This window comes from Puntigrus tetrazona, chromosome 19, assembly GCF_018831695.1.
Source record: "Puntigrus tetrazona isolate hp1 chromosome 19, ASM1883169v1, whole genome shotgun sequence".
Classification (NCBI taxonomy): Eukaryota; Metazoa; Chordata; class Actinopteri; order Cypriniformes; family Cyprinidae; genus Puntigrus; species Puntigrus tetrazona.
Window position 1 is genome coordinate 9098865 of NC_056717.1, and position 23813 is coordinate 9122677.

The 23813-nt window shown below is 39.1% G+C and overlaps 3 protein-coding genes across 6 annotated transcripts in view; 1 reads left to right on the top strand and 2 right to left on the bottom strand.

Annotated features, from left to right (window-relative positions):
- zgc:91944 (uncharacterized protein LOC436941 homolog) lies at positions 1-10139 on the bottom strand. Of its 2 annotated transcripts, XM_043217174.1 has the most exons (11): positions 9880-10137; positions 9276-9388; positions 7756-8167; positions 6241-6326; positions 4901-5011; positions 3958-4083; positions 2853-3003; positions 2273-2355; positions 2024-2119; positions 1400-1521; positions 1-1314 (listed from the first exon to the last, which is right to left on the bottom strand). In XM_043217174.1, the coding sequence occupies exons 2-11, from the start codon at positions 9352-9354 to the stop codon at positions 1171-1173; spliced, it is 1410 nt and encodes a 469-aa protein (XP_043073109.1). In that variant the 5' UTR covers positions 9355-9388; positions 9880-10137; the 3' UTR covers positions 1-1170. The 2 variants fall into 2 exon arrangements, with proteins under 2 accessions (XP_043073109.1, XP_043073110.1); XM_043217175.1 differs by lacking the exon at positions 3958-4083 and having other exon boundaries at positions 9880-10139.
- A 3070-nt stretch (positions 10140-13209) lies between these two features.
- tmem54b (transmembrane protein 54b) lies at positions 13210-22567 on the top strand. Of its 3 annotated transcripts, XM_043217177.1 has the most exons (6): positions 13210-13365; positions 14021-14214; positions 14767-14826; positions 15844-16035; positions 20587-20733; positions 20986-22567. In XM_043217177.1, the coding sequence occupies exons 1-6, from the start codon at positions 13353-13355 to the stop codon at positions 21190-21192; spliced, it is 813 nt and encodes a 270-aa protein (XP_043073112.1). In that variant the 5' UTR covers positions 13210-13352; the 3' UTR covers positions 21193-22567. The 3 variants fall into 3 exon arrangements, with proteins under 3 accessions (XP_043073112.1, XP_043073114.1, XP_043073113.1); XM_043217179.1 differs by lacking the exon at positions 15844-16035; XM_043217178.1 differs by lacking the exon at positions 14767-14826.
- LOC122323377 (hippocalcin-like protein 1) overlaps positions 22052-23813 on the bottom strand; it is a 313600-nt gene continuing 311838 nt past the window's right edge. The window contains exon 5 of the mRNA XM_043217181.1: positions 22052-23755. Within this exon, the coding sequence (XP_043073116.1) occupies positions 23658-23755 (98 nt within the window). The 3' untranslated portion in view covers positions 22052-23657. The remainder of the gene's footprint in view (positions 23756-23813) is intronic.

The window sequence follows — 23813 nt, forward strand, 5'->3', positions numbered from 1 at the left end:
TTACATTTGTTTATTCATTTTATTGTTTGATATCGTTAGGAAAAAGCACAGAGTAGGTGGCCTTGACAGCGTGCAGCATTGAATCCTGTTGGTGTACAGAGCTGATAGGCCAGAATAATCATACTGTGCAGCTTATAGCCTTTGCACGCTCAAAGCGCTTCTCATGAGACACGTTGATGTGCCTTAAGCAATCGTCGAGTCTATTTGACACGGTTCATGTAAAAAGCATTCTTTTACAACTTGGCCTAGCTTTGGCTTTCGTTAAGACACAGAAAAATCAAACCGTGGATATCAATCCATTGAAAAGCAGCTTGTTGCATTAAATGCTAATATTATACTTGTAGTTTTACATACTGCATTACCTTATTAAAGAGGTAAGTAAATGATGCTTATAGCAAATAATACTTTAGGGGGAAACTTTAAGCATTTTAGACCCCTCACACTAGTCAGGGTCAGTATAGCTTAAGTAGCTGGATACAAAGAGCTTACAATCGTTGTGTATACAAAACAGAGCCATGATAATCTGAATATTACTTCCAGATCACATCTGAAAAAAAAAAAGTGAAAAACGATATGTACACAATCTTGTATGCTTGAGACAGGGCACATTTCTACCCAATGATCCATAATTGTGAGAAACACTGATTTCTATGATGGTGAAAACTTCTCATTTAATTGCCAAGTTTAGTTCTACCTGAGTTGGCATATCTATTAGGGGTGTATCTATCCAATCTCATTCTTTAACTATTGCATATGACAATTAAGAGGCTGTTAAGCTCTTAAAATTCACACTCCAAACTGGGTTCAGTGCGCCCGTTCTGTCAAATTAATCACCTGTCCTGCAGGTTTCTCTAGACTGCTCGCTTGAAATAATAACAGGTGAAACTGTTGTATATGAGAACACTGAGAAATGAAAGCAAACAGCTTTAGCAGAATGAGAAAGTTACTAGTTTGCACCTTACGCGTCTTTCCCTCTCACGGGAAGCGTTAAGACTGTCTTGGAATGCACGATATACTGTTTAGAGTAAATATTGCCATTACTACAAGCGTGATTACTGTAGATACATACCTCCCTACCACTAGAGGCACCAGAGATTTTATAGTGTCAGGCTTGGCTGAGGGCAACCACGTCAAGCCACTTTGGAACAAAAATACGACTTGGCTCATTGGTTAATCATCATCAGTAGCCTCCCTTTTCGATTCTTTCAATTTCCGCTCTATGAGCTGAGAGGTCGGGCTTGGAGGAGACACCACTTCCACTGGAGGTAGCATGGCGCCTTCGGGCTCAATGTCTTTTCTTTGAGAGAGCTCCTCCTGGATACAAACGCATCGCGTTCAAGTGAGCAAACTTGACCACAAAAGCAGTCCAAGCAGTGCATTAACAACAACAACCTCTAACCTGCTCAGAGAACCTCTGACTCATGACTTGATCTCCAAACTCCTGAGTCTCGACCTCTTCGCTGTTGGAGTGGCAGCTGGGGCTGGGCACCTCTATCCCATGGCTTTCCAGTATGGCAGCCTCTGAGCAAAAGAGACAGAAAGTGTGTTATCGATGACAACACCGAGTGTTCAAAATATTATATCACAGTTTCCACAAAAACATTAGGCAGCTGTTTTGATCACTGAAAATAATAAGAAATGCTTCTTGAGCAGCAAGTATCCTGGGGGTAATGGCTTCACAGGCATCACAGGAATATTTAACATTTTAAAATACTTCAAATAGAAACAGTTTTGTTTTATAGTAATAGCATTGTAATACCATTTACTGTATTTCCGAGCAAATAAATAAGACTTGCTGGGCATAGGAGCCTGTATTATTACTAAAAATCACACAGAGACCAAACCTTTGAACAGCAGCGTATAAATTATGACTTTTAATAGCCAGGGTTCATTACTTGATGAGGGCCCACAGACAGACAAGTTCTTAAAATAGAACTGTTTTCGTGGCATAATGTGGGGAGCATCACACATAGATCATCACAATCAGTGACAACCTGTCAGAGCATCATTCCTGCCATCTCACCTATGTTGGCACGTCTCTTCATCTCCTTCCTCCGATTGGCAAACCAGTTGTACACTTTGAGTGCAGTGACTCGTTCAAATTCTGAAAGTTTGCATCCTGAAACAACATTTATTGAAGAAATGAATCATTTAGATCAATACGTCAAGCATTTATAGATCCGGTGAGGCAGGGAGACATCTGCAACAGAGATGGCAACGCTACAACTAGTCTGGGCCTGCGGCAGTTCAGATCCTGATTGCAATCACTTACCAGGTTTTTGAATGACAGCATTACAAGCATTGGCAATTTCCTCTCTTTTGCCCTCATCAGGATACTGATTCTCTATAAAGAAACTGAGAACAAACAGTGATATCATGATCATTCTTCAACCAATAGGAAGCAGGAAAGGCCTTAGAAAACTTTAATGCTGCAGATTAATTAAACAGGCTACTTAATGTTGATGACTTAATGACATTAAGTGAAAAAATGCTTGTGGACAAAGAAAATATTCCGGTTTAATGAGTACACTGTCACCATACCTCACTACAAAAATATGGGGTTTGTGCGATTAAAAAAACAATTCCTATGTTGGTTCAACCACAAAAACTGTTAAAGACTCACATATTGGAGTGAATTCCATTGTAATATGTGCTTATTACTCTCAAAAACAATTTCCTATATGCACAGAAACGTATTACTTGGGGATAAAAAGAATGAGACTTGTATTTCACTGCAGCATGTCTGCATTTTAGAGTCAATCTCAATCAGGCAAATGTGCTTTTACAGATGCCACCCTGAAAAACAATTACTGTATGAATAGTGGCAAAGACAGTAATGCTCTGTGATTTACCTCTCCATGATTGACTGGCACTCCTTTCTCCAGGTGAAGCGACTACCTCTGCGCAGTCTAAAAGGCCCGACTGCTGCCCTGTCTGCGGGGCTTCCAGCCAGCCTCCAGTCAGGCTCCTCCTTAACCAGTGAACGCATAGACAGTGTGGCACCTGTTGTGAACATATGAAAATAGAACTTAAGATGCACACAAACCAAAATAACAAGCAAATATGATTTCAACACGCATGTAGTTAAACACATATTGAAGAGACGGTTTACCATCCACTTTCATTGCGTTTGTGTTCCATGCAAAAAAATACAGTCATACAGGTTTAGAAGACCATAAGATTGTAATTTACTACGAACAATCCCTTGAAAGGGCCATTCTAAAACCACTTTATAGGATTTATTTACCACTAGTATAGGATGTTTGTCGCATTTCGCCCCCTAGTGGCAGTCATAACTGGTTGTGAGGCACGTGTATTCCCACAAAAAAACAGTAAAAGAAAAACTAATGGGTTTTCTAGAGCTAATCAACTTCATGAATTTTATTGAATTGCCCATTTTTCAAAAACAGCGTTAAAGTAATAACGTACTAGTGCAAGAATATTGTCAATTCTAATTTCAGAATTTTTATTAGAATATTTTATTACAATTTACTTATGGTGTATTGCAACTCATCCGAAGGATCTGAAATTTCGCTAATGCATACGATCAGAACTTTCTGACCTTTTTTTTTTTTTAAGATTGCGAACTCGAAGACTTGAAGGCAACAAATATAAATTTCCCAAACCATACATACTGAATTGAAAGGGTTACTCCACCCCAAAATGCAGATGCTCTCTAAAGTGGTGCTGCGGTGACGTTACGTTGCCGAATTGGTGAATAAAATCATTATTTTAGCTTTATTTCCGTCCAAAAAGTATTCTTATCACTTCATAACATTACGGTTAAACCACTGATGTCAAATGGAGTATTCAGACGATGTCTTTCATATTTTTCTGGACCTTGACAGTCGTAATTGTGTGGCAGTCAAAGGGACAGTCTTTAAGTGATTGATAACAAGATTTTCATTTAGAGGGGGTGTAACCCTTCAAGCTGTTTCCCTGCTGCATGGACGTTACCTGACTGGGACTGGTGAGCAGAGTACCAGGGGAGGAGGTGCATCAGCAGTTCTCTCTGTCTATTCCAGGGAGTGTCAGTCCTGCTCCTGGGGACCTGAGCATGCTGGTTTTCACTCCATCTGATTCCTTTAACCCATTTGGGCAATCAGAAAGCTGTGTTAACTAGAGTCACTTTGACGGCCGAAAACTTGCTGGTAATGGTGACGTCCGTTAACAAAAATTAACAGAGCGCTCAATGAACATCCTTCGAGAAAATTTCATTGTATATAACAGTGTTAATACACATTCAAAGTGATTAGGCACTTGGAGCCATGCTCAATTCTCTAGCGCTGTAGAGAATGTAAAAGCGTCATGCTCAGGGCTCTGTTAGTAGGGTCAGGTGTTAATTGCATCCTCAGTGCGGAGAGGACATGAAAACCAGCATTTGACAAACCCAGGATCAGGACTGAGAGCTAAAGAAGAAAGTCTAACCTGGGAGATGGAGAGCAAAAGTGGTCCTGGAGGGCTTCACATTACTTAATTAGCCTCTTTACGCATCAACACGTTCTCTATATTATAAATGCGAGATGATGCAGGTGTTGGCGCTATTACAGCCTAAAAGGGTTTAAGGCTCATTTCCGAATCACACATCCTACACTTCTTGGACGTGCCAAGAACAGCATTAACCTAAGCGCATAATTGATGGGAAATGACACCAGTTGATTGAATTTCGATTTAGTGCGGCAGCATAGCATGTCCTTCCAATAAACAGTTCTGATTTCATGTAAAGCCCTCAAGGACCATGCAAACTATATAGGGAAGATATGGCAGAATAGCAAATGGAGTCAAAAAATAAAAACTAAACATATACCTCTATTCCTGTTCAAGCCAGCCCCAAGCCCAAAATTCAGGTCACTGCCTTATTTTTGGCAAATCATATCCCTGCAGAGGAACCAGAACTCACCTGGGCTGTTGCGCTCCAGCAGGTACCAGCGATAGAAGGCCCTGCGTTTGGAGTCGCTCATCTCCAGACCCTGCTGCAGAAGCCACTGAGAGATGTAGCTCTGACTGATACCTGCAGAATATCATACAGTCATGAAATGGCCAATGAAAGAAATGGCAGGAAAAGTAGATCGCACCGAGATAAAACAACCAGATATTCTGGAAATGCCATCCCAGGGTTATTATTGGTAACTAAAACTATTAAAATCAAATTTTTGGTAATTAAAATACATTGTAATGTAAATTAAACAATATAGAAACATTAGATGAAAGCTGCGTGGAAAAGGTTAAATGTTGCCTTTGCAACTAACTGAGACTTTTAGCGCTAAAAATGCTAAGTAGAAAATAAATAAAAAATAAAACTGAAGTAAAACTAAAAAAAAAATAGTAATATAAAAATATAAAATACCAAAAGAACATAAAATAATAAAACTACAAAGAAAAATGGAAATATAAAAAAAAATACTAATAGTATATGAAAATATTTTTCAAATCAAGGTTTTTCATTGTGCATTCCAATTAATCTCACTCAAACTGATTAAAATAAAAATAAAAAATACAGCAAACCAACACAGAAACATGACAACATAATAAAAAAAATGTCGTATGTAATACCATAACAAGATTGCTTCATAAAATTGGTGATTTTACAATGATATATAAGGTCCAACCATTTTAAAATACTCTTTAAATAAAATTGTTAAATAATAATAGTTCAGCATGTAATATTGACTTACAACAAACTTAAATGTCAAATATCTTTTTTTTGACACACACTTGCACTATGCTTAGAAAAGTTAAACGTCCTTAAAATCAAAAACTGTTTATACTACAAGCAGACATGCAACCAATGTATTTAATGAGATCCAGTGCTGTGTAAAGAATAAATAATAAATCGGGTAAGTGCAAACTAAACTTTCCACAAACTTCAGTGATTTTGTTGCGCAGACAATATCTGTCTGAATTTCTCGAAGCACTTGTCACACATGCGCCAGTTTCTCTCGCTCGCCGTCTGTTCCTTCATGTCAGTGTTTGACTTATCAAATTTATGGCTGGCCTAGATTTTCTCTGACAGTCTTGATGGACAAAATTTTGGAGCGTTCCTGACATGTAGGGAAATAAAAACATGACTGATATATTTCTCCTGTTCAACAGGAAATTTAGTGAATTTACAGTAAATAAATATGTCTGATGGATTTAGATGTAAAAACAATACCCTAAGTACCCCATGATGTTTGCATGATAAGAAAACCGCCTCTGCCCGCTTTTGTTCCACCGCGAGACAGAAAGCATTCAGAGTACCTGTGACTTGTCCCACAATTGCCTGCGAGATCCTTCTGTTATTGAGAAAAGCCTTTATTTCTTCTTTAACAAGGTTGCTGTCCCTCCTACAGTATAAACAAAAACAAGCATTTTTATTTTGTTTTAGAAGTAACACTGTGAAAGAAACAATAATTAATTTGACATATACATTTATTTTTACAGCATAAGACTGCAGATTTAAATCATTCATGAATTACATCCAAGATTTTCACAAATATGGTAATTGTTTCAAAAAAATTGAGGAAATGACAGCAGTTTTAGGCATTTTTACGCATTAGTTTACTTTTCAGAAAACCAGTGGTTGTATTTTATGAAACAAGTTATAGTTAATGTTTTTTAGGTAATAGGCATTTATGCTAAATTTGCAGTTAGATAGCTTGACAATGAACTCAGTAGCGATCATAACCAGAAGCTAGCTGTCCTAGTTTTACGTTTTTAGTCTTTCTGCAATCTTTCTCTCCTTGTAGGAAGTTTAACGAGTTTCAGTAAAGACTACCCATTAAACCATTACAAGAAAGAGTTTGCCTGAATGCTGTTGCTGTCTTTGTGTTTTTTATTAAGTTAAATTCCATATTTGCATCTTCCATCTTTTTAAACATTAACTTATACTACAACCTATAAAAAATTATCTTAAAGCTAACTTTATAAACACTGAGTGTTTGATAAGTAAAACTCACAGCAGTTAGAGTAGAGATAACTATTTAAAGGTGGTATTTATTAAAGGAACACTCCGCTTTTTTGGAAATAGGCTCATTCTCCAACTTCCCCAGAGTTAACAAGGTGAGTTTTACCGTTTTGGAATCTATTCAGCTGATCTCTGGTGATAGCTTAGCATAGGTCATTGAATCCAATTAGACCGGTAGCATCGCATTCAAAAAGGGCCAAGGAGTTTCAATCTTTTTCCTATTTAAAACTCAACTCTTTTGTAGTTACAGTGTGTACGAAGACCGGCAGAAAACGCAAGGTTTGCGATTTTCCAGGCTGATACGACTATGAACTATACTCTCATTCTGAAATAATAATCAAGGAAGTTTGCTTCCGTCCTGTCTCACAGCACAAGAGTCACGTGACTTCCAATGCGCAGGGTGGAATTTATTTAATTTACTGTTCAGATTTCTGTTCAGGAAACGAGTGCATTTGAGTGTATTTGATAATAATACTAATACACGTATTAATCAATATAATAATAAATATAGCACTTATTTTACGTCTTCAGGGGAACATTTCATAAAGCTTGTGTTCCAAAAAAAAAAGTTTGCAATTGTCTGTTTTATGTGCAATCCACCAGAGTAAGAGTAAAAGTAAGAGAAAAAGCTACGAAAAGTATGCATTTGAACCAAATGTCCACCCGACCTGATTCAGAAAGGGCTCTTGTTCTCTGAAAATTACACTGTTGCTTAGGGACATTCACTGTCATTATCAGCCGTTATATTAATCTCTACCTCTCAGTAGACCTGAGAAGAGAAGCCCACAGAAGTAGCTCATAAAAGATACCTCATGTATTCCTCCACCTTCTCCTCCAGATCCCAGTCCTCTTCTGCCAAGTCGTAACTAAACGACCTCTGAACTCCGCTGGGTGGGTACATGGGAGGGGGCGAGGCATCATAGCTGTTGCTAGGCGACAATGCAGCATCCATAACAGGGGTTTGCGTGGTGGCTGAGGTAAGAGAGGAGGAGGAAGAGGAGGAGGAGGAGGGAGCAGCAGGGGCTGCGGAGGTAGGGGCGCTGGGTGGGGCCGAGTGATTGTTGCAGCACGGGGTACGATGGTCCGGATCGAGCCTCTCTAAAGACTCGAGGGCTTGAATGATCTGAGGTTTGGTCATCCCTGACAGCCTCAAACGCTGGAGCAGGTCGATCTGTTCGATGGTGTAGCGCGGCTCCACGTCGCAACACTCCATCCTGACATCTGCGGGGCGAGAAATAAAGCAAAGTACGTCGTGTTGATAATTATGTTAACATTCACTCCTTTGTGTGAGAAGCGTGTCACTTCTGCATCACTAGCGTCACCACAAAGAAGAGCAGAAATAGCAGACTCCGTTCTGCGGAAGTTAAAGTCTATCCATTTTTTTCCAAACGGAGAATTGATTTTTAATTATACATTTCTAAGCCGTTAAAGACAGACATGAGCTATGAGCTAAAGGTTACTAATTGAGTTACTGTCAACGGGCAGAATACCTAAAACCTAGTTTACCCGTGCTTCTGCAGAGAAACCTCTACTAAGCAGAGTATGGCATGAAAATCGTGTTAAAACAACCACATAATATTCACAGAATCAGTTAAAATAAGCATGAGATATATTGCTTGTGTTTATGTATGTACATATAAACATAACCAACATAAGCATAAACATAAGCATCTTTATATTACTAGTTTTATGTTTCTGTATTGTTTTTTTAATGCCATTTGGGATGCTTCAAGGCATTGCATTTATTTTTTCCCATTACAGTAAACAATCCTGTGCCTTTGGTTTTGATTCAGATTTGCTTTGAAGCTTAACAATGTTGTGCTTCACCTCATAGCCGGTTAAAACTTTTTTTTAAGCCACATGAGAAAAATTCTGCCCGTTCCTCATGCTTTGGAACAACATACAGAAAAATGTGAAACGAACTTGTGAAAGCCGTTCCGTAACTTGGGATACATCACAAAAGTCTTATGCACCCATTTGATTATACTTTAATGGTACTTTTCCCCTCGTTTTAAAGCCTGATATCTCGAGGCTGGCTAGTTTGGTAAAAGTGAGCATGACATTCTTCAAAAATGCATCTTTTTATGTCCCACGGAATAAATAAATTCACATATTTGGAACGAGGGACAGCTAATAATGACGGCTGTAATAGTATTATTATTATTATTGAACTGACTTACATTTCACATTGCACTCATCATTTTTTATATTTTCTGTTCCTTCACTTCCCAAACCAGTTATTTTGCAAACGCTGCCATTCCTTCGGGAAATGCAAATCTAGTAGTATGAGGTAACTTCATACAACACGCTCGCACATTTGTTGTCCTACCTGAGATCTGAGGTGATAACCGGCCCGTTGGGAGCGGTTCGGCGCGTGGAGCCACAGCAGGAAGGCACCACTGTCGCATGGTCGAGGAGTCACCCGCAGGGGACAAGGGGGGGCTGTCAAAACATCACAATAACTACTACCAGCCAGTCAGCACTTAGTCACGCTAGAGTAACGATACAAACAACTCGGCTACGGTCTGCCTTAATAACCGCCTCGAATAACAGCTAACGCGCGTCTGTAATCATGACTTTATTTTGTCAGGCTCGCGCTAACTGCTAGCCCCAGCGGGCACGCGCTGCTGTGCAACTGCATGCAAGAATGCTTTATCTTCGCCTTTGTTTTCACACTTGCAGCTGAACCCAGCGACTTGGGGACGGCTTTTACTTTTTGGAGACGACGCGGAAAGTCACGCAGCGCAACAAAAAGTCACTGCTTTAGTTTTTTTAAAAAGCAGATTAACGTCTCGCCGCTGCATGTCACTTGTTATGACCGCGGGCGTGAGATGCCTTCATAGTAGCACAGCTTTGATGCACGGAGCGCTAGAGTAACTGTATTGCCGCTAGCATGAAAAGCTATATGCCCTACGCGCAGTTATCCGCCTTACCTCCCCGCGCTACCGTCAAACTGCTGCCGGAGTTGGAGATGGTGCGGCTGGAGCGCGGTCGGTGCACACCCTGGGTTGTATCCCGGCCCTCCCGTGCGCTCACTTGCACTCCGAGGCGCTTCAACTAGCTAATGAAGGTGATCCGAGGAGGGTCACATTGTCCTGGGATGCCGCAGCATAATATTACTGGATATATGGAAGTCAACAATTGACCTCTCACCCGCAGCGACAGTCCCATGTGGATGCAGGAAGTGAATGCCAGAAGACGCTTCCACTCGTTTACTGTCTTTAACGGCGTGTAAAAACATTTTGAAAGTCGCCGCGAGGAAATATTGGGGAGTAGTTGTGAAATAGGAAATTTGCGTTCACTTTTTGTCAAGTTTGTTTACATTTGTCAGATTTCTCGGGACTGCTATTCTGTACGGATTTATATGTTTTCGTTTTTTTTTTCATACAGCAATGGGGATATTTACAATGCATCGGTAATGAGTTGCTTGCACCGAGTTTTAAAGAGCGGCCCACTAATAAATCGTTGTTATAATAATACTATATCATTTAATGCAGTGTGCAGTCCTACTCCTACAACCAATCCGAGGTTTCAGATAGAGGTTTGAAGCACAAAAACATTAATCATGACTTAGACTAAACAAAGTCTTCCTCCATATATTTTACTATACAACATGCAGATAAAACATTACACTCAAGCCAATGCTTTTTCTTAAAATGAAGAATTTATTACTTGATTTTACAATTACATTAACAAATGTTTTAACAAAACAGTTTTTTGTTTCACTCTAAAGCAGATCCTGTCTTATAAAAAACACTTACATACACAAATAGAATGCAATAACTTTCTATAGTTATATTATAGTAATAATCTAGTTATAATAAGTGCCTTAACAACTAACACATTACTCTGTCTTGGTATTATTTGTTTTGTTTTATTCTAAAACATTTCATCCTGTCTAATAAAAATGACTATACATATACAGTAACAGGTTATAATGAAAAGTGCCCTGGGTTTGACCATTTCTGACCAGTTCTTGGTCGTCTGACATGTCTCTTTCCTGGAGGGTCAGGTCACTTATTTCTCCTTTTTATTGTCTGAATGAGAAACGGATGGTGCTTAGGAGACCTGGCCAACAGAGAAACCCATCTTAACAGTATTCACAGTGATCACCAGCCTGGTGCACATCCTGTTGCTGTGTCTCATTAAGGCTGATATGAGTGTGCCAGCTCACACAGACGTAAAAGGATAATCCATCCAGCAACTCTGGCCTGCAAAGACAATCTAGATTATATCCAGGAGACAATATTATTATAGTCTGCTGACCATCCTCCCTCAGACTTTATTAGAGCCGCTTGCTATCTCTTGAACTGGACTTCCTCCCTTCCCCAAATTAATACGCTTTGTTTGAGATGAATGTTTATTGTGTATGATCCAAAGACCAAAACCATTCTGGTCCTGATCAAAACTCAATTTGTGACTGCAATGCTTTGTTATTTAGTCTAAAACAAAATGCGTCATACTACAGTCTCACAAATCGGTGTAAATGGCAGAAGTACATCCCAAGATATTTACTGTACGTTTTCAGACAAGTATAGCGCACTACAGACTGTACTGTTCTGTAAACTCATGATGAATATCAGTAGCAGTTTTGAATTATGTTATACTCATTAAAAGGATTAAATAACTAATAATAGCAATCATTTCAGTTTTCAGAAAAGTCATTTTCTAGAAGGAAAAAAAAATAGTAGATATTTCGATCTGATGCATTTAATACGTTTGTGTGCTTGGCAGTGATGCAGTACCACGTCTAACACAGAGAGGGGGCTACACTCTACGACACAGGACAGAAATATGAAGATCTGTAAACTGTGCATCTTCTCGTTCTGTTTTATAAGACAGGGGTTGAGGTGCTATCGTAATGCTTTCCGAAACCTGCATTTGCCAGTTTAACAGCTCTGTTAATTTTGAGCGCTTGTGAGTTTAGAGAACGCCTGACACCAGATCAGAAACCATTCATGCAGCATTAGTCCAGACCATTTAGATTTCCAGCTTGTTGGTGTTTCTCCTCTTCAGTTCACCTCATTCATGATCTACAGGGTTCAGGTCTAAGGACGGGAAGGTTGGCTTTGTGCTCAGTGACCCATCGTTGTGTTGTTTTTGAGGTTTGTGTCTGGATTATTGATCCAAACATTACAAGATTTCTACTAGAGTCAGTCAGTTATTGAATTGGTGAATTGGTGTTTGAGAATCAAAGCTGCCATGTGTCTAAACAAGAAGCCCAGGACCTCCAGTAGAAATACAGGCCCACAACATCAGTAATACAGCAGTATATGTCATTGTACACAAGGTATTTTTGATCCCTGTGTTCGTTTGGAGAATGTTGAGTATTTGCTGCTAAAAAGCTAACGTTTTGGTTTCATCTAGAAGTCAGTCCCATTCGAAGTAACTGAATATGCTGGAGTTTGTTTTTGGATAAGCGTGGAGAATGTTTTTTTTTAAACCCTCTCAAACAACATGTTTGACAATTTGGTGGTGTATACGTTTTTTCTGACCCCCTAGGTCAACTATTTTCTACAATTCTCCAGCTGTGGTCCTTGGAGAGTCTTTGGCAACTCAGGCTCTCCTTCTCACTGTGCATTAGGTCGACAGACACATGTCCTTCTCCAGGCAGATTTGTAACATTTCCGTTGATTGGAAATTCGTAAATTATTGCCTTGATGGTGGAAATGGGAATTTTCACTGCTCTAGCTCTTTTCTTAAAGCCACTTTCTAATTTGTGAAGCTTAATTATCTTCTGCTTCACATCAGAAATACATAATTTGCTTTTTCTGATGAATGATTAAGGGAATTTGGCCTTTGTTTTCCCTCTTATTTATATTTCTGTGAAACGGAAAGACATGGCTGAATAACTTCTGTGTTCATAATTACCCTGGTGTATATATACTTCAGAGATATTTTACACATAAAAGGGCATTTGAGAAAAAATATTTAATTCATAATGAGATTGAAAGTTCAATGAATTCGATGAAAGGATTAATGCTGCGGTTTTATGTTCATAGAATTCTTTTATCATATTTAAAGGGTACCAACAATTCTGACCACATACAGTATACAGTTCATACATTGTCTTCTCCCAAAGAAGGTTTTTTCTCTTCCCTTTGTTGCGTCTGTGTCCCTCTTGTGGAGAGAATCTACATAATTTATTATCCTGTGCAATTATGAGTTGCATTAAGACCATCCAAATCCAGTTGCTTGAATATTATTGTTTAAATGATGAACTCACCAGCCCTAAAGCCTGCCCAGCCTCTGAGGGAATATCCGGGGCACATTCCTTCAGTCTGCACACAAACACACGTGTGATACTGGGTCAGTGGGGACAAGAGGCGCAGCTCCTCGCTTCTCGAATATAATCAGAAGTGCCATGACCTAACCGAGGACTTAAACGAAACTGGAAATTGTTCAAATGGGGAATTCAGGTGAGCTACTGCATGAGATAACCATAATAAATCTTTATGCGCCGTGTGTTGAGGATGACAGGTCATTTTCGTTCTGTTTGTAATACTGACAAAGCCATAATTAATAGCTGTACTCAATTTGCATTTGTCTCTTAAATACACAGTCGTATGTCATAAAGCGTGTGGTTTACAGAAGGTCTGTAGCACACAAACAGCAGTAAACGTATGATCACCGCAGCTTCTCGCTCGTCAGCACTGTCACAAACTTTCTTCCTTTTTCCCAAAAGTCTAACCATTATCTGTGGAGTTTGCTGTGCCGAGTGTACAGAGTGTGTAATGATTAACTGAGGTGACATCTCTCCTGTAGCCCAAACCCTGTCCTAAGTGGATCAGCCGAGCCTTTGTGTTTGCTGTGAAATGATGTCCACCCACACCGCTCTGCTCTACTTCTAATCTTTCCTTCAGCTTTCACAGCCCTTTCCAGAGCACAGCAGCAAAATATCTGTAACATTTGTCAGCACAGCCCTGTCAAAATACGACCCTTGTCTTCTCTCCAAGCCTTAACTCAGTGTTTATGTTGCTGAGAGGCTGTAAATTTATAGACCGATTGTAAATTCAGCACAGATTTTTTGGCTCCTTTTGGTATGCCATCAGCTCTCTCCCTCTCCATCCTCAGGGGTGTGTTGTGGCAATCTGGAGGAGCACAAGGGGCTGATGAAGATGGGTCTTTGTATGGTGTTAGTAGGGCATGTGAACTTCCTGCTGGCCGCTTTGGTCCATGGTGTGGTGCTGAGACACTTCAGCCTCCAGCGGGGACAGGCCATGGAAAGCGCCATCTCGAACGTCATTGCCCTGGCAGCGGGCCTGCTGGTGAGGCACGACATATTCATGTAAAGTGGGCAATTAGCTGATCAACCAGAGGAATATTTGAAGAGTTCAGATGCTAAAGCCTCTAAGTGCTGTTTGAAATTTCCTTATAAAATTAGCCTTTTTTTTTTAAAAATCAGGCTCCTGTGTGTAGGTTCACTCATTTTACTTTTATGGAAAGTGTTGGGTTATTTTCCTTGCAATTAAAGTAAAAAATGTGTTCAAATTTTAAATGGTACTTATTTTTTTGCTTTTGAACTTTTCTTTTTTTCTTATTATTTTTAATACGGCAAGACAAGCTATTTCTTTTACATAGCAGAGTACCTCTAGTTCATCAACATTAACATGAGCATTTTGTGAAATATGTTACTGGAAATATATGCTTGTGATATTTGTTCTGTAAGAATTTTGATTTGGTTTTTTTATATCATTAGAGCATTTTTAGAGCAAATTCATTAATTTTGAAATGTGGCTATTTTATTAATATATTTTTCACTGAAATATTTTTGGGGCCAAGAGTCAATCAGAATAATGTGCTGTTTTGTTTATCTATAGGGTGTCATTATTGGTATATTGATTATTGTTCTGTCCAAAAACTGGAAGAACCGTGTGCTGGTAAGTAAAAATGAATTATTTGTTAACTGTAATTTACAATTTGTAAACAAAACCACACAAATTCTCTTGTAATGCTTAACAGATGAAGGCCAAGAGACCTTTTAAACATCAGGTCATATTTTATGATAACTTGATAATAAATATTATTATTATATAACAATTATGTAAATGGCAAATATTATACTGCTACTACTATTATTATTATTGCTGCTGTTGTTGTAGTTATTGTTTTAAATGTAATGAATTTTTCAGTATAACTCAACAATATAGATATAAATATTTCTGGACAAATTATTATATAGAGAATTTAAAGGTAAAATGTTCTACATTTTGTTCTAAAAAATAATGTTCATATAAAATATATATTCTGCCTTTTTCTTATGAACATCATGCACTTAAAAAAAATATTAATTGGATTTACTATTTTTTAAGCTAAGTGGTTGCAATCAATTTAAGCTACATTTAAATAAACAAGTTTAACTGACTAGCATTCAACATGTTTTTTAATTAAATGTACCTAAAATGTTTGCAATCACTTACCTTAAAAAGTGTAGCATATTTTTTTCAGTGTGTTCTAATAGCTTAGACCTGTGCTTCAGATAAAAGCTGGAATTGTATTAAATGCAAATTTCATCCTATATGTTGGTCCACCACGGCTGCTCAAATACCTGAGGAACTTCAAAATGTTTCTTTCAAGAATCAAAGAGAACAAGCCCATGAAAGTGCTGTCACTGATTTATGTGTTTGTGCGTTCTGTCAGTTCTCTCTGTACGTTTTTCTCTCTCTTGCGTCTTTCTGCCTCAGTGGCACACACCTGCTTCCTCTCTCATTCATCAGGGCTTGTGTCGGGCTCGCTATCGTTTGATCACTGGCTTGTCAGAGTGCTTGCATGTGCCTTCACAGCTCAGAATTTACAAAATCCCTGTGATACAGAGAAGCCTGAAAGGACAAATCCTTTGCCTGGCACTTGAGTTGATTCTTCTTTGCTAATGCTAAAACAGCTCTCTTTTATTGTAGACCTGGTCACTGTTCATGTCAAGTGCTGTAGCTGTTCTAGTGGCTGCCGCTTCAGTCATTGGCCTCACGGTGTCCTTGGTAAAGACCATCATTCATGGCGACAAGAGATTACTCATTTACTGCGGCTACAGTGATGGCAGGAGTCACCTAACCATTGCCAATGACTGTCCTTTTGACCCCACACGGATTTTTGTAAGTACTAGAGAGAGAAAGTAGTGTATAACTATTGAAAAACTTACATTTCAAATAAGTTTCTGGTTCAACAGTAATTGCCTATAAATTATTTAATGCAGGGATCTTTAACAAGGGGTCTGCAGTAGAACTAATTAACCCCAGCCAAGCTATTAACAAAAATACAGTAATACCGTCAATTAACAAACATTAAAAAGCTAAAGTTCAGCTAAATGTGTAATTATCCCCGTCACATTAAAATTTATTAAGCAACAATGCAATGTGTGACTGTAACGGAGCCGACGAGATGTGAGGCATATACGGATCCACGTGCAGGCTTTTGTTGTGAAACATAGTCAAACATAGGTATGGTCAAACAACAGCAAACAGATATATAGAGGGCAAGTCACAGGAGTAAATCCAGGGCAAGCGTGGGTCTTCGATCGGTAAACGTAAACCAGGGAGCAAAACAAGAGAGATAAACTTTAAACACGAGAGATGGATCATACAGGGGCAAACAGCGTCCAAATGGCAAGGTGAAAGAGATAAACCAAAATCCAAGGCAAAGATCAGAAAACGGGAACACAGACAAGGTGAAACTTGGACTAAACTAGGGAAATAACTATTGGCTCTGTAAAGTAGCTATCGCTAAACAGTGATATGAGCTAGGCAATACTTGGCGGTGAGTGAGAGGAAGTTCGGTGGTAAAATGCTGGAAGCCCCCACACAGGAAAGGCTTCCAGATACTTCTCAAACAGGAGCGAAGGTGGAACAGGTGGAGGGACAGAGGGCCAGGTCCATGTGGAATTTGAGAAACAGGGTAGCTCATTATTGGTTTCTTTGCTACTGATGGAAGTAATGGAATAACATATGGTACAATGGTTATACCTGGACTCATGTTAGACAATTTTAAGAGTTTGGATTTCCTACTATAGACAGGACAAACAGTGACATGACAGAACATCCAGAGAGCTAACTGATGGGCTTCACAGCCACAACGGGAAAGGATGAGGATTTATTAATGGCATCCAGGGCCAGTTCAGAGTCAGATAGTAGCTTGTACTTGGCCTCCATGGTCGATTCAAAGCAAACCACGAGTTCACAGACAGCCTCCTTGGACAGGACAGGACTAGGATTCACAAATGGCCTCCATAGCCATTACAGGGCAGGACGTGGATTCAAAGTCACACTCCATAGCCGTTACAGGGCAGGACGAGGGCTGATGAGTAAACACCACTGACACCTCTGGAGGTTCTACAGTGGTATCATCAGGTCACAGAGAAAGTTCAGTATCATGACAGACTGAGATAGTGTTGCTGGATGCCACCACCATACAAAGAGCTGAAGTGAGCACTCCTGCTTCTGGAGGTTCTGCAGCATGTACCACCACCTCTAGAAGAACTGCGACAGAAGCACATGCGCCACTACCTCGAGAGGTTCTGCAGCATCAGCTGCCATCTTGGATCTTATTGTGGCCGCCACCATCTCAGACTCGGAATCAGTGGTGTAAACAGCCCAAACACAACTTAAAGCAACCCCCAAAATGGGAAGCACTTTATAGAGAGAAATTTGTTTAGAAGCTGAGGAACTCAAAGGGATTGGTGCTGGTTTGGGGATACCAGCTGCAATTGCTGCACCAGCAGTGGATTCTCCACGCTAGATGCCAGTAGGGCTTAAATTGACCTCTGAGATCTGGATGCAACAGATAGGGAGTGACCAAACTCAGGACGATCAGCTGAGATATGAGATGACTCTGAATGATCAGCTGTGACATAACGTGACACTGGATGATCAGCTGAAACATGAGGAGACTCTGGATGATCAGCTGAGTCATAACCTGACTTGACTCATGATGATGAACTGTGACTTCACCTGACTCAAGACAATCAACTTTGACTTGATCTGACTCATGACAGTCAAGTTTAACTTGATTGGGCTCATGAATGGCAGTAGTGACATGATGGGGTGTTGTTGTAGCCGCCATGTTTTGAGTGTGCTCCATGGCAAACGGCACTTCAGTGATAGGCACCCAGAGTAAATCAGAATAATGTCTGGAAGATCTGAATATTAAGCTAATCACAGACCCCTCACACAATACACAAACTGTGTGCCAGTGTGTGAATGACCCCAGACCCCTGGTTACCTTGGTAACCAGGACACCTTTGCCAGATCAGATAAACATTGTATTGCATGTTGCTATCGTTGCAACATATTAGGGTTCTAAGAACCTTTACTAGTTCACAAACATCTATCCATTGCATATTCCCATGCTTACAGACAAAGAGCCATAAAACTCTCCCTCCAAAAGTTCAAAACATCATTGGTTCTTTGACCCATAAGAGGTCTGAGCTCAGAGGGAAGACTCAGTCGTCTTTTATATTTTGGTCTCTTCCAGCCCAGCTGCATCCTGTGGGACACCTCTGCAACCCTTTGCAGTCTTGTCTTTTCATTTAATCAAAGGTCCTCGGATCTCAGCAGATATCCCTCTTAGTTCTTTTCACCTTCTACCTAGGAGAAAACTCTCAATCATCATGATTCAGGACATCTTTGGACATCACTCTTCAAGTGCAAGTCCAAAACCTTGGAACCATCAAGACTTTCACCCGAATCCTCACAGATGAGGCAATGCAAGTTCTCTTTTCCTGATAGTTTACCATCAAGCCTTCTTTGCACTTAATTGTTGTTGATGCTTGTGTCTTCAATTATACAGGAAATAACTATTGGCTTCGTAAAGTAGCTAAAGCTAAGCAGTGATATGTGCTAGACAATACTCTGCGGTGCGCGAGAGGAAGTTTAATGCTTAAGTAGAGTGTGTTTGACTGAGTACAGCTGTGTAATCAGGTGGGAGTGTGTAATTGAATGCAGGTGTAACCAATCTGTGCAATGTAGTATGGGAAATGAAGTCCAGTGTGAGGTGCAACAGTAGTGTAGTTTAAGAGTCCAAATAGTAAGTGGGTGACCTCTGGTAGTGTGTGAACGGAAGTTCAAAATCTGGATTTGTGATAGTGACTAAAAAACTATGATGTTAAACACATATTTAAAATGAAGGTTTAAAAACATAAATTTTTATGCAATATGTAACAACAGACCTCAGGGAAGACACTATAGGTTGAATTTATCATGAATATTTTTTTTTTCAAAGTATAAATGCAGGCCTACCATATTCTCACACATTGTTTTTCATTCTTGTCAAAAATGAAATATGATATACCCTGACCAAGGTCTATATTCACTAGGGTGTCAAAGGTTCCAGGCTCTTTTAATGCACCGTTGATTTTTGATATGAGAATTTGTTTTCTAAATATCAAAACCTCAATATTAACTTTTTTAATGGCTTAATTTTACTTTATTGGAATTGCCAGAGCTGTCGGTGTTAAACTGGATCTTTTCTGATGCAATAATCTTCCACTAGATTTCATCACATTCTGCTCATTAACGTAAGATCAAAAATGTGCACATTTGTAGAAATAACATTTTCTTCTGTCATAATCCCTATATTTATTTAAGCTTTTCAAAGGAGCACACTGGATCCGATTGTTTTGTTCATAATGTTTCTCTACTCATTAAAAGTGCACTTAGTAATTTCTTCCTCATTAAAAAGTTTTACACATGACATTATAAGTAATGCGTATGTTCAAAATGTTTTAGCCTACATGCACACTGCTAAGTAGCCTAATTGGAGCCAAGATCGTATGATCAGCCAAAATATGATTTGTTTTATCTCAGTAACCCCACCATTATGACATTAGTAGAATAAACTAATTATGGAAATATGTAAATAACCTGTTTCAGTGGCACTGGTAGCTGCTTTTGCATTGAATGGTAATTTTGTAGAAAGTGATACTAGTGCACAAAAATCTATTACCTATGTCTGGTAAAAAAAAAAAAAAAAAAAAAAAGGAATTATATTAACTGCCATATTATTGTCAAAATGTTTTAAATATTTAAAACTGACATTAAAATGTATTTTTAAAAAAAGTAAAGTAAAAACGTACAATACAAACAATGCAATAGATTAGGATGTAGCGCTTTACAATAAGGTATTGTAATTTAACATTAGTACATTATTTAGTGCATTACATTAACATTACCAGCAATGTGTAATACATCTGTTATTGCATTTGTTCATCTTTAGCATTAGTTAACAAAAATGCAACAGTTAATTGTTAGCTCCTGTTAACTTACGTCCACAGACTGTGATGACATTTTATAATTCTAGTAATGTTTTTTTATTTTATTAGTAGTATTATTATTACAATAACAATAATAATAAAATGCATTTGTTATCATTTCTGCTCACCTCTCTAATGTGTTAGTTTATGTTAACCAATGAACCTTATTCCTACAATGAATTTCTGTACTTCAGTTATAGTTTCTATATAGGCTTATTTGCTTATACACCTGTTGTTTGTACAAAACAAGTGTAATATTAAAGCTAAATCAAGGTTGTTGATGCGAAATTGTTCTGGAACAGACTGTAAACAGTAAAAAAGTGCACTGGTCACGATCTCCCATGCAGTGCACTCAGTAAATACGCAATAAACGAAGGCTCTGTATATTTCTCTTTCTCAGAGCACCACGATAGTCCTGTGGGTCCCACTGATACTGATGAGTGCAGTGGAGATGGTGTTCTCATGTCGCTTATTTAAGGTCTCCATCTCCTACCTCGGTCTGCCCTGGTGCCTCCGCAAACAACATTTACCAGATGAGAGCACACCGGTATGTGTTGGCTGATACTCAGTGGAGCCCCGATCTGCACTAATGAAAATAAGGTGGACTTATCCTGTGAGTCTTCAGCTCATGGGGTCGTCCTAATAGATGCTTGAGAGAGTACTAACTAACACGTGTGTGACTGAATCACGGCGCCCTGTGTGTGTGTGTGTGTGTGTGTGTGTGAGAGAGAGGTGTGTTCGGTGACTCATACTGCAGTCATACTGTACTCTAAAGCGGCATCACTGTGCTCCGTTTCAGATGAAAACCCTGGGAGCGGCCGAGCCCCGCTACTCACCCCCGTCCCGTCGTTGCCAAGGAGACGAGGCACGGAAACTGTCCGCTATTAGACCTCCAGAGATGCACGGGCCACCGCCTCGCTCCGCGTCCTCCGGTCGGCGCGGCCATCGACCCTCCGCGTCCCCGTTTAGCCGCGCGGCGCTGGAGAGATCCAGTATCTGGATCTGATGATCGGCCGGACCGCGGCACCAAGTCAAATTTTATACATTAAATATAGGCTACGTATTAAAAAACTGACGGTCAAAAAGTGTGATGTCAACATTGCTTTTCTACTTTAATTAAAGAGGGAGACCAGCTAAAACTAGCCAACCGGCCTAGGCTATGAGGGATATTAACAGTTCATATGAATTTCACATATTTTTAATACGCATTTTTATTTCTTTATATCATATATCATATTTATATTTAAACAAAAAAATTAAATCAAGTTATTTTCAATTTAAAAGGCACTCTCGATCTCTGTTGCATTCTGGGAAATTAAGTGTTTGTCCCCCTTGATTTGCATGAACTAATTGATTAAATATGATTGTATATCTATTTACCATGCTATTATTATTACTATTATTATTAACTAAACAATTAACGTTTTTGTTTATTGAAAAATGTAAGTTCATAAAAATGACAAAATGTAACTAATTTAAAATGAAAACATGATAAATTGAAAATATTAATAAAAAATATTAATTACTAAACATAATACTTTACAACTAATACTATGTACAGCATTAAACAATGTCAACATTGCTTTTCTATCCTTAAAATTAGATCAGTTTCAGAATTTATATTTGAATTACATTAATTTCTTTAAATGCAATTTCCGTTTAATTATTTTAGTTTCCTTGCATTCTATTCAGTTGAATTTAAACCAAAATCAGGAATTGTATTGGAGTTTTGAAAACGTTCTTAATTCGACTCTGAATGTAGCACGCTTTGTGATCATGTGACAAGATTGATCAATACGTTAGTGACACATTAAGTGTATGTTATGTACAGGATAGTGTTGTGTAAGAATCACTCTCAGGCGACATTCTAAACACAGAAGTATATTTTTCAACGTCAGTAAAAGGGGACAATCATCATGTCCTCGCATGAGGTTTTCATGCAACATAATAGAGGAAAGTTGCCATAGAGGGTGCAGCATCAAATATGGTCTCGGTACAAATATGGAAGCGACATGGATGCCAGCAACGTGAGAGAGCTACACATGTTTTGAGAGTGGGCATGTATGGGGTTCACGAGCTAATACTGTATGTTACAAAAGCAGGAGCACCTGGACAATTCAGGTCATGGAATGTCAGTCGTTGCATAAAACGAAAAAAGAAAAACTAAAGCAGTGGCCTTCTCCTTACACCTGTTCATTCAAGAGTGGAAATAAGCCCTTAGTGATCGCTTTCGGTATTCAAACTCTTTATCTAAAGGTGAGACATGATTATAAATTATAGCATTGTACATTCCTGTCTATGTTGTTGATGGAAACCTAAGATTGTGGTTTTTGAGTACCATATGATGCAGAATAAAGGTGTCACGAGTTTGCTGCTTCAAATCGGGGTTCAAAAACGTACTTGCATACAAAGATATCGTATTGAACTACACAAAGTGATACTATAAAGTCAGCACAGACGCATACATACACCAAAACATGCAGACCGTCACTCTTGCGCACATACAAACGCGCATAACCGCACGCACACAGATGAAGCGCTTCAAATGATATGTGCTACCGGTGTCTTCCTTTCAACGGAATGTGTCCCCCGATGCAAAAAAAAAAAAAATCCCCACAATGCACTGAAAAGCCTCGAATGACTAACAACTTACTCCAAACGGCATAATACATCACCAAGTGTCTCACGCCTCGGTTCGACAGTAATAAAATCACCCTTGGTAAAATAAACACCATAAAAATGCAAAAAATAAATAACGAAATATTGGAAGCGAACCACATATTTACAACAACAACAAAATTAAACGAACAGAATTCAAGAACGGGATCCTCAGCCTTCTCTTTGTAAAATAAAGATCATGAGCGCCAGAGCAGAAAAATCCCAACATTCAGTCCATCAGTCCACTGGGTCAATTGGAGGCGAAGTTTTGGACACTGCCTGAAGCTACATAATACTGCCGTTAGATGCATGTGAGTAAAAAGACTAACTGCCTTCCTTTGTAGTCCTAACATGTTTCTATATGCATTTATACTGTATATACACTTAAATATCAATATAAAAAGTAGATGGGGAACTGTGCCCTCACAAAACAACGGGGAAGAGAAACAAAACAGCACAGATATTAAACACAAGAAGGGTGGTAAAGATCAAGAGCGCATGCACGATTCCTAAAAAGGAACATTCCTTTCCAAAAATCTGGACCCTGGAACACGGTCGGCCGCTTTTTTATGTATATGTTTGGAGTCGTGAGCTCCACCAGCTTCTGCAGAGACAAGGACGGATGACACGCAGCAGACAGAGAATGTCCTGGCAGGTGTTGTCTTTGTTCTTCAGATGTACGCATGTCCTTTCTGGGAAAAACGGAAAGTAAAATTGTTGCACGTTTTATTTCTTAAAACTCTTCCGTCTGGAACACAAAGAAGAATGAGATACAGAGCTTTCATGCATTGAGCGCAGCTTGTCTGGAGCGACTCAAAACTGCGAAGCGCTGCTGGGGTCACACTGCAGTAGCCGCACAATGGAGGGATCACTTTTGGCACCTTTTATGAACTCTTCCAAAGACAGCTTGCCTAGAATGGGAAGAAAAAATAGTTGAGAGAAAAGACACTGCAAGACATGCCCTGATAT